The following is an 11,301-nucleotide window of genomic DNA, read 5'->3' on the forward strand; positions in this document are numbered from 1 at the left end:
CGTTTTTTAGGTTACAGAAACGTTCCGAGCTGATAAAAATTATGAACTGTCTTCCCAGAAAACTGCACAGGCCCATAGTTTTTAATACAATTGAACTTAAAATTCAATATAATTCTAGGAAATTCATGAAAACCATTCATGAATCCCAAGTTACAAACACTTGAATCTAAACATTCCTTAGAGGATACATAAGAAATTGATAATTGTGGTTTTTTTCTGGGGAGGGAAGGGAGAGGCAGGGGTTTGAGGTAGGAGGGAAAAATACTTTGCATCATATATGCTAGTAAACTCATTACCATTGACATGGCTTGTCTTTTCAATTAAAAAAGAACAAAATGCTTAAAAAGAAATAAGTTGGCATTCAGGGCAAGCTTCAATCATAGCTTAACATCAAGGAAAGGAGAAAACCCCCTGTTCCACAAAATTACCTACCAAACTTTTTCTGAAATTCTTCCATCAAGAAACATATCCATTTCAAAGGGCAAGATCCTTAAAAATGTAAATATAACTTGAATCATTGGTATGAATGAATTTCAGCCTAAATATAAACTGATATCAGGTCCTTTCCTATTTTCACAAGGATTATGAAGCAGGCAAACACTGAACCTTAGAGGGCAGAGAGCAGAAGGACATGCAGAAATGAACAGAAAGGAGAAACTGGGACAGCTGAAATGCAATTTGCTTATTGCGTAACTGCTTGCAATCTGCTTTCACCCATGGACACAAAAAACAAACAGCTGTTCAAAGTGATTTCATATCCCACTAGATAAATATGCCAATATTTTACCACAAACTATGGCTACAAAAACTTATGATTCTTTTTCACATAATTGAAGAAGCTAAAGCTTTAATAAAGCTAGGTGTTTCCTGTGTTATGAAGGATAAGCACAAAAGCTAATAATGGAGCCACATAAAACATTCAAACTTACTTGCAAAATATGTGATCACACTTTGTGGAAACAGGCTCTTTGATCAACTCCAGACTAGAAGGGTAGGGAAAAAAAAGAAAAAGAAATGAGGTTCAATAATTCATTTAAAAATAAATGAATTCTTAATAAAGAAGTTCAACTTTAAGCTGCTATAACTGAGTCAAAGTAAGGCTTTAAGTTCATTCAATAAATATTTATTAAATGTCTGCTGTACTAGGAACCAAAAATACAGCAGAGAATATGATCCTTACCCTCACTGAGCTTTCAGACATCAAAACAGAATATATCATTCTTTTTTATATTCTATGTTATCTTTAGCATTCAAAAAATTAGCTGATATTATTTCATATTAGTTTTCACTGATACCTTTTTTGAGCTATCATTGTGGGTGCACATCCTATATGTTAACTAAACTTTAAGCTCCACAAAGACAAAAACTTCTTGTATTTCTTTTGAATTCTCTCATAGCACTTTTTTGGCATGTGATTGCCTTTTTATTTTTTATTTCTTAATATGGAAGGCTTCAAGCATTTACACAAATAAAACAGTAAAATGAACTCCATGTACCATAACCCAATTTCAGCAATTATCAGCTCACAGCCAATCTTATTTCATCCATACCAAAATCCACTCAAAGCCAAGATTATTTTAAAGTAAATCCCAGGGGATTTCCCTGGTGGTCCCGGGGGTAAGACTCCACAATCCCAATGCAGGAGGCCCACGTTCAATCCCTGGTGGGGGAACTAGATCCCACATGCATGCCGCAACTAAGAAGCCTGCATGCCGCGACTAAGAACCTGCATGCCGCAACTAAAAAGATCCCGCATGCCACAACGAAGATCCCACGTGCCGCAACTAAGCCCCGACGCAGCCAAAATAAATAAAATAAATAAATATGTTTTAAAATCCCAGTTGTCATAGCATTTCATCTATATTTCAGAATATATCTTTCAAAGATAAAGACTTTTTTAGTTTAACCATGAAACCATTATTACTCCTAAAAAATAATTTCCCTAGTATCATCTAATATACAACTGATGTTCCAATTTCCCTCACTGTCTCATAAAAACTTAATAATTAAATTCATTTAAATCAGGATCCAAATAAGATCCACACATTGCATTTGGTTGATATATCTCAAGTCTCTTTTACAGATTTCTCCTCTTTTTTTACCTCGTCGTTTATTTAAAAAACTAGGTCATTTGACCTCTAGAATTTCCCACATTCTAGATTTTGCTGATTATAACCCTATGATGTGGTTTAACTTGTCCCTCTAACCTCTATTTCCTGTAAACTAGACCTACAGGCTCAATCAAAATTGGGTTCAATTTTTTGGCAAGAACACTTTACAGATGGGTCTGTGTACTTTTATTACATCACTTCAGGAGGTACATGATGTTTGGTTTGTGATTACTTTGTAAGAACAGTGTAATAAGTACTCACTGAAGAAAATTTAGAAAATAATAAACTTAGAAAAATATTAAAATCCCCAGAAAAGAAAATACATCACTCAAATTCTCATGCCTACCCATCTAACCACAAAATCTCAAGGCCCTCCTGAGATTAATTCATTTACTAATATAACAAGTATTTATTGTGCATCTACTATGTGCAAGCACTGCTCTTGGAGATGCAAATACAGCAGCGAACAAAATAAAGCCTGCCCTCACAGAACTTACATTCTAGTTGTGGTAGACAGTTGATTGAGAAACAAACATATATGGGAATAAGTGCTAAAAAGAAAAATAAAGCAAGGTAAGGGAACAGGGAGTGCAGTGTGTTGGGGGGAAGGGTATATACAGGGTGGTCAGGAAAGGCCTCACTGAGAAGGTGACACTGGCAGACAGCTGAGCAATGTGAGGAAACAAGCTGTGCAACAGTTGTGGGAAGAACATTCCAGCAGAGGGAGCAGAAAAGACAGACTGAGCAGGACCATGCCCAGGGTTTTTGAAGGACAGCGAGTAGGCCAGGGTCTAGGATGGATAATCAAGGGGGAGGTACTAGCAGAAGAGGTCAGAGAGGTAGGTGGGAGCCTGAGCATGTAGGAACCTACAGGCTATTTTAAGTCTTCAGTGTTTATTCTGAATGAGAGTTTCAGAAACTGATTCTTGGTAAAGTTCAGGCAAGACATCAAAAAACAGGTAACCTGTGTATGTGATAGGAATGTGGTTCATTAAATGTTTAACTTTTTAGAAAAGGATCACAAGAAAAGCTGGGGGACAATAGCCTCCTTATGAAGGGTTTGGTAACACAACTCTCGCAATCATGGGGTTTCTGACGCAGCACAGGGCAATGAAAAGAAAAATACCAGAGTAAGTCAGAAGACTGGGTTTCTACTACAGGTCTCTTTGTTAGCAGAGTGATCTCAGGCCAACCACTCTACCTGAACCTCAGTTTCCTTCTCGGTCACCCACTCTACCAGTCTCTTGAGGCTATTCTGAGAATAAAATTAAATGCTACTTGGGAAAATGTTTACAACCTGAGATGACTTGTACCAATGTTAGTATTATTATTGGGACTGAAAGTGATTTTAAAAAGAAAAACAAAGAAAACTCTGATTTGTTAGTAAATCACTATTCCTCAGATAGGCTACATAGCAAAAGAAATTCTCAGTAAAAGAGAAATTGGATCTAGCTATGATACCAGATGGCTTTCATTCTCACCACTGACTCAATTCTCAGATAATTATATTTCAGTATAGTAATTAAAAACCAAGCTATACAAACATACTGTAAACACAAACTTTGAACAGATGAAAACTCCAATACATAAAAAAGTAATTACTGTTGAAGGAAAAGCTTGAAGAGAGAATGGGAATGAAAAGAAAAAAATTAAAATGTTCTCTTCTAGGTCCTGATGAAAGTAAATGTTTACTATAAAAGTGATTCAGGGACTTCCCTGGTGGTGTAGTGGTTAAGAATCCACCTGCCAATGCAGGGGACATGGGTTCGAGCCCTGGTCCGGGAAGATCCCACATGCTACAGAGCAACTAAGCCTGTGCGCCACAACTACTGAGCTTGTGCTCTAGAGCCCGCGAGCCACAGCTACTGAAGCCCGCATGCCTAGAGCCCGTGCTCCGCAACAAGAGAAGCCACCACAATGAGAAGCCGCACACTGCAACGAAGAGTAGTCCCCACTCGCTGCAACTAGAGAGAGCCAGCACGCAGCAACGAAGACCCAATGCAACCAAAAATTAATTAATTAATTAATTAAAAAAATAAAAATAGGGCTTCCCTGGTGGCGCAGTGGTTAAGAATCAGCCCGCCAGTGCAGGGGACACAGGTTCGAGCCCTGGTCCGGGAAGATCCCACGTCGCGGAGCAGCTAAGCCCGTGTGCCACAACTACTGAGCCTGAGCTCTAGAGCCTGCGAACCACAACTACTGAAGCCCGCGTGCCACAACTACTGAAGCCTGCGCGCCTAGAGCCCGTGCTCCACAACAAGAGAAGCCACCACAATGAGAAGCCCGCTCACTGCAACGAAGAGCAGCCCACACTCGCTGCAACTAGAGAAAGCCCGCGCGCAGCAACAAAGACCCAACTCAGCCAAAAATAAATAAATAAATTTATATTAAAAATAAAGAAAGAAAGAATAAAAATAAAATAAAAGTGACTCAAATATTTAAAATTTTTCAAACCAGGAAATATTTTAGGCCTACTGCATATTTATATTTAGAGCTTCCAACATGGTAAGTGATTGGAGAAAGAAGCTAGGTTAGTTTCAAAAAACAACCACCACCCACTGGGATACACATTTTATCAAACTCTTCGTAAGTCAAAGAATTTATATATTCATGTGTAAAGTTAGAAAGAACTACCAGTTATCAGAAATAAATGCCAATAATGACTCAGGGGCCAGGAGAAGGAATTTTAGCTTGAGACCTCAAAGAAGCTGGAAACCTACCCTATAGTTACCATAAATAACATTGTTTCCAGTCACAGTCAGGAATCATTTATTAAGACATTAACTGCAAATTGTACTGTTCTAGGCAATGTTAAAAAAAAAAAAAAGTGAACTAGGTATGAGTTTAAGGTTTAACAACAACCAGGAAGAACAGTCTTAGTTTAAAAACCCAGGTCTATTTCGAATAGAAAACAGATTGAGGACTTCCTTGGTGGCACAGTGGTTGAGAATCCACCTGCCAGTGCAGGGGACATGGGTTTGATCCCTGGTCCGGGAGGATCCCACATGCTGCGGAGCATCTAAGCCCGTGCGTCACAACTACTAAGCCTGTGCTCTAGAGCCCGCGAGCCACAACTACGGAGCCCACATGCCACAACTACTGAAGCCTGCACGCTCTAGGGCCTGTGTTCCGCAACAAGAGAAGCCACTGCAATGAGAAGCCCGTGCACCGCAAGGAAGAGCAGCCCCTGCTCACCACAACTAGAGAAAGCCCGCGCACAGCAACCAAGACCCAACGCAGCCAAAAGAAAAAAGAAAACAGATTGAAAAAATAAATAAATAAGGAGCTGGAAAATACACAGTAGTTGACTGAAAATAAAAATTTAACATTAACTTTCATTCTCACATCTTTAATTTTTATGTAGCTGAGTTTTTTATTTGATGGTTTACTTTGCCAGAATGAGAAAGAACGTTACATTATTATGACTGAGTCCCATGGAAATGTAAAATAAATGGACCCAAATGCCATACTATTAAGGACTTTTTGATCACTCTTTGTAATCATCATGAGTAAGTTTTATGCTTTTTCAAAAGCAATTTTTTTTCCAATTGTCATTTCCTGCTTGCCTGGCTCTGATGTTTCGTAAATTAGGCTGTAAAGCTCATTTAGCTCTGGTTCTTGTTTAGTTGAAATGTTGAGAGGCAGGGGAGCAGAAGGTAGGTTACTTATAAATCTTGTTTCTCTCTGAAAACACAACTTGCATTTTCTTTAATCTTATTTACTTGACTCCAAATATGAAAAACAACTTTCATGAAGCACAAAGGAAAGGTACAACTTTTCAATTTATTTTTTGAATAATACCCACCACTATCACCATGTTAAAAACCACTAAATTATCAAAGAACCAATTTAGTTTATTACTTAATACCTTCAACAAATGTTTACTGAGTGGCTACTATGTCCCAGATACTGTTCTAACTACTGAAGATATGAAGTAAATAAAACAAATAAAAACCTCTGCCCTTGGGAGTTTATATTCTGTGGGGGTTGAGAAAAAGGATAAATAAATTATACAGAATGTCAGATAGTTGTAAGTTATGTAAAAAATAAGCATTATGGAAAAAAAGGGGGATAAGGGATTTGTTGAGGGTGGGAGTGTTACAATTTTAAATTGGGATTGTCTGCCTCTTTGAAAGATGGTATTTCAATCAAGATTTGTGAGCCATGCAATTACCAGGGGAAGAATGTTGCAGGCAGAGGGTGCAGCAAGCATAAAAGCTCAGAGGCAGGAGAATATGTCGCACGTCTGAAGAGCAGTGAAGAGGCCAGAATGACCAGAATTAAGAGAATAGAGGGAAGAGGGTAGTCAGTAATCCTCCTAAATTGCCTTTCTGGCTTTTTACCAAGAAATTCTGAGGTATGGTTTTTAATTTATTTTATAGATTTAAGAGATACCATTGAGGTCAGCGATACCATTGAGGTCAGCTAGTGACTACCTGCGGTTCATAACCTTTGTTGTACCATGGACCCCCTTTGGCAGTTGGTAAAGCTCGTGAACTCCTTTCCTAGAGCAATGCTTTTAAATATATAAAATACAAAATATAAAATTACATAAGAAACTAATTATATAAGAATACAGTTCTATCTATAGGCTTCCGAGGGTCGTGGAGGGTCAGCAAGTTAAGAGCTCCTGAATCCACACAAGATAACTTTCTGGGGTGATGGAAACGTTCTATATCATTCATTCATTCATTCATTTATGGATGTGTTGGGTCTTCGTTGCTGTGTGCAGGCTTTCTCTAGTTGCAGCGAGCGGGGGTTACTCTTCGTTGCGGTGCGTGGGCTTCTCATTGCGGTGGCTTCTCTTGTTGCGGAGCACAGGCTCTAGGCACGTGGACTCAGTAGTTGTGGCATGTGGGCTCAGTAGTTGTGGCTTGCGGGCTCTAGAGCTCAGGCTCAGTAGTTATGGCACATGGGCTTAGTTGTCCGCAGCTTGTAGGATCTTCCCAGGCCAGGGCTCGAACCTGTGTCCCTTGCATTGGTAGGCAGATTCTTTTTTTTTATTTTTATTTTTATTTTTTAAAAATTTTTATTTATTATTTATTTATTATGTTTATTTTTGGCTGTGTTGGGTCTTCGTTTCTGTGTGAGGGCTTTCTCCAGTTGCGGCGAGTGGGGGCCACTCTTCATCGCGGTGCGCGGGCCTGTCACTATCGCGGCCTCTCTTGTTGCGGAGCAGAGGCTCCAGACGCTCAGGCTCAGTAGTTGTGGCTCACGGGCCCAGTTGCTCCGCGGCATGTGGGATCTTCCCAGACCAGGGCTCGAACCCGTGTCCCCTGCATTGGCAGGCAGATTCTCAACCACTGCGCCACCAGGGAAGCCCGGTAGGCAGATTCTTAACCACTGTGCCACCAGGGAAGCCCGGAAATGTTCTATATCTGACTGGGTTACTCAGATATATATACACTTGCCCAAACTCATAGACTTGAACACTTAAGCTCTCTGCATTTCACTGTATGTAAATTACAGCTCAATCTAAAAAAACCTTTAATATTCTAGTCCCCTCCTTATTTTGTAGATGAAGGAAACAAAGGCTCATTCAAAAAGTCTAAGAGGGGGGAGGGGCAGTATAGGGGTGGGAGGTAAGAGGTACAAACTATTTATTAGGTGTAAGATAGGCTTCAAGGATGCAACATGGGGAATATAGCCAATATTTTGTAATAACTGTGAATGGAGAGTAACCTTTAAAAATTGTATAAAAAATAAAAAATTTTAGATAAATGAATAAATCTGGGGGGTGGGGTCAAAGAAACTTGCTAAAGGCTTTGAGGACTCACAGTATTCTTATTTAAATATAGTACAGGGCTAGTTTCAGCCAAAGGTTCTCCCAAGACCTACCCACTCACTGACACCAAGCATTTGTGATTTTATTTTGCCATTATTAACTATGTCCATTCCAAGTGATCAAGCTGGTTGTAGAGATGGATGAAATGCCCAAATGCCACTTAAGCCAAACCAGATCCTTGCCCCAATGTAGAACCAATCAAGACAGTCTGTGAACATTCAAGACAGGGGGCTGTGTGTGTTGAGGTGACACAGAGGGAAGGTTAGAGTGGAGAAAAAGGAGTAACTCCTTATATTCCTAAAGCTCTTCAGTTAAGAAAAGCAGCAACTTTAATAGCTTAAACTTAATAAACATTATAATTTTTTCTCCTTTCTATCTAAGGTCAATTCTATTCATTTGCATCAGATATAAGGAAGAATCTCAAATTAATAAACTCTTGACTTACCAGATTGGACACTCTAAGATTTTCTGCATAGCATTAAGGACATTTTGTACTTCTTCAACGTGATCCGCAGAAAAATCCATTTCTTCCTGTTCCCATGAACTTTAACACATGAACTTAAATATATATGTAAATAAATCACGTTAAAAGGTTTAAAAGCTTGCTTTCATTAAGTGCCATTTAAGATTGGAATGCTTTAGTATCAGATCAACCATAGAACTAATGACAAAAACCTTATTTTTAAAAAATTCTATACGTTTTTTGTAATTAAGACCATTTAAATTCTCCATTTTTTCACATCTAGCCTCCAATCACTTCCTTTTGGTCTTTTCCTTTCTCCAAGAACGGGAAAGCCACAGTGGGGTGACTGACTGGGTGAGTGGTGGTAGCCACCTATTTCTCCAATCATTCCAGCTGTTTTCTTTTTCTCGCTTAAAATCAAAATCAACACCAACCAATGCTCCCCACCCCTGTCCTTCCACAGTGTTTCCCACTGGCTTGCACTCATCTCAGGATCCTCCCCAGGCACATCCATGCCAGCAGCGTATGTGCCTAGGGAGGCTCGCCCCTCTACTTCCTTCTTGTCGCTTCTCCGAAACGCATATGAATCCAGTTCTTAACGGCTCTCCCTCCCACAAAATCCTGTTTCCTCCTCTTCCCAGACACATTCCTGCACCCCGTTTTCCCTCTGGGTCTCCATCTCACATATACCAGCCCGTCTTTGTATACCATGATGTCCTCCTCAAGACCCATTCCAGTTTCCACCATCAGGATTCCCCCTCGGACACACCTTGCCCCCTCCCTTATCCTCAGCGCCTCCCCCCGACCCCGTGACCCACAAGTTATCCCCCTCCCCACGATTTCCCCAGACTCAACGTCTTAGGCTTCCCAGGTTCCATCTTCCACCCGCCCCTTGCCAGATAACACCCATCTTGCTCGCCTTCAGGAGTCACCTCTCCCCTGCTGTCTCCACACCTGTTTACTGCCTGTCCCCCGGAGCACCCTGTGGGCCCCTCTCCCTTCCCCAGGGTTCTCTCACCTTTACCCAGAGCAAAGCGCCTGTGGTTCCCGGGCCCAGAGGCCAAGTTCTCTGAAAAACCCCCCGGACCGCCCCTGGTCAGGAAAGCTCACACCGCGCAGTCGCAGTTTCAATTAATCTGTAATTCCCGCGCTTTCCTGTTGCCACGGAAACCGGCCGCTGCGCCTAGCGAGAGCCTCTCAGAACGCGAGAACGAAACACGTTACGGAAGGGCGGAACAGAAAGAGCTGAGTCTCTCGGGGTGGTCACCCATTCTTTCCGGGCGTTACGTAATTAGAAAGAGACGGAAGAGAACGAATTCTGCTCGAGTTTTCTAACAGGCGCCTGACCCCTTACCTCTACGCTTCCAGTTGCGGCTTATTATGTCAATTATGTCACAGTGATTGCTGTACTAGGGTCGGAATCGCTACCTGAGGCCCGAATATGAGCGCAAGATAGTGCCTAAAAGAGTCGCAGGAAGAGGCCCCGTTCCCTCACCCTTTCCGTCGCAACGGAAGTCTCCAGTTTTGGTAAATAAAAGGGTTGTGGGGGAAAAACTACGATTTCCAGCATGCATTGCGGATCGAAAGGCCTTGGCCACAGTGTCCCTTGGAAACTGTAGTCTTATGGAGAGGAGCTTCCGACACGGGAAGCGGGCATGAGTCTCACGACAGCCCAGTTGACAAATTGAAGAGCTCCGCCCGCTTATGCACGTCAACAGATATGGATTGGGGTGTTACATTTTAGTATCTTGAGAGCGGATAATAGGCTAAAGAACCTACAAATCCTAGGACGACTACAATTCCCATCCGTCCCCGCGAGTCTCCGGCAAGTCGTCCTCTAAGGTCGGTGACCTAAGGTCGGGCGCAGCTTTTAACCTGGGAAGGGGCAGTCGGCCCACGGCTGCGCACGCGTAGTCCCGCCCCTTTGCCCCAGTGTTTGTTGTTGTTGTGAGGTTCGGGCTGCTCCTGCCCCGCCTCCGCCAACTCATCTTCGACCAATCAGTGGGGTGGTAGTTTTGAGGGACAAGTGGTAAGAACCAATCATCTTGTCGGAAACTCAGAGACCCAGGGGACTAGGCCCTGTCTCTCTCCGCCATGTTAGATTCACCCCGCAGGGATAGCCCCAGAGCTGGCTGCGGACGGTTCTTGCACTGGCCTCGGGCAGGCGCCCCCCGGGGGCGGGAAGCTGGTAAGGAAGCAGTTGCGGTTACCTAGGGGTGGTGTCACGTCGCACTGAGAGGGCTTGGGGAAGTTCAAGGGAGGAAGCCTGCAAAGAAGAGGGGCGACTTTTTCCGTGTCTGGGGGCAGCCGATCTTTTCAGTGACCGGTTGGGAGAGCCGTTCGTGTTCCGAGGGGCCAAGGGGGCCGATACCACCGGAGGGATGGCGGGTCCGTGGCTTAGAACGCCTGGCTTCTGCTGAAGGACGCCGAGACTCCCCAGCACAAAGAGGGCCTAGGCAAAGAAAACGAGAGAGTCTTCAGGGGTTGGTGATACTGTCTTGGGGACATGGAGTGCCAGGAAAAGATAAGTGGAAGACTAGGATGAAGTTTTCAAGGAAAAAAAAAAAATGACACTACCCACACAGCCTCCTACTCTTCCTCATCCCACTTTTGGGGAACCTCATAAGGAAGTCTCCTTGGTCAGGGTCCTCTGGTATTGGAAAGGCACCGTTTTTCCTTTTTATCGAACACGCAGCTTTCAGGTCACACATTTTAACTCCAGGATAGCTTGTACAGGCCTCGGGTGGAGATAGTAATCAAAGCTCAGGTTCCCAGGTCAGATTCATTAAAGGGATTTTTGATATCCTGGAAAAATCGACATAGAGGAAAAGCTGATTTATGCCAAGCAAAGATGAGCCAGTGGCATGAACTTAATATAATGCCAGTTAATGAAAGCTGAAGGCCGAGGCCCCAGTTACCTGACTTTACTAACTACAGGGACA

The 11,301-nt window shown here is 42.4% G+C and overlaps 1 protein-coding gene across 2 annotated transcripts in view; it reads right to left on the reverse strand.

The window, feature by feature from the left end:
• Window positions 1-9,863, reverse strand: part of BRCA1 (BRCA1 DNA repair associated) — a 59,495-nt gene extending 49,632 nt beyond the window's left edge. Inside the window, exons 1-3 of one of the 2 annotated variants that reach the window (XM_059907263.1) lie at window positions 9,714-9,863; window positions 8,342-8,454; window positions 930-983 (exon numbers count right to left, since the gene is read on the reverse strand). In XM_059907263.1, coding sequence (XP_059763246.1) covers window positions 930-983; window positions 8,342-8,421 — 134 coding nt within the window. In that variant the 5' untranslated portion in view covers window positions 8,422-8,454; window positions 9,714-9,863. Of the gene's footprint in view, window positions 1-929; window positions 984-8,341; window positions 8,455-9,377; window positions 9,514-9,713 lie in introns of those variants that run through there. The other variant, XM_059907262.1, reaches the window with a different exon arrangement.
• Between the last annotated feature and the right edge of the window lie 1,438 nt (window positions 9,864-11,301).

This window comes from Balaenoptera ricei, chromosome 20 (assembly GCF_028023285.1).
Source record: "Balaenoptera ricei isolate mBalRic1 chromosome 20, mBalRic1.hap2, whole genome shotgun sequence".
Lineage (NCBI taxonomy): Eukaryota > Metazoa > Chordata > Mammalia > Artiodactyla > Balaenopteridae > Balaenoptera > Balaenoptera ricei.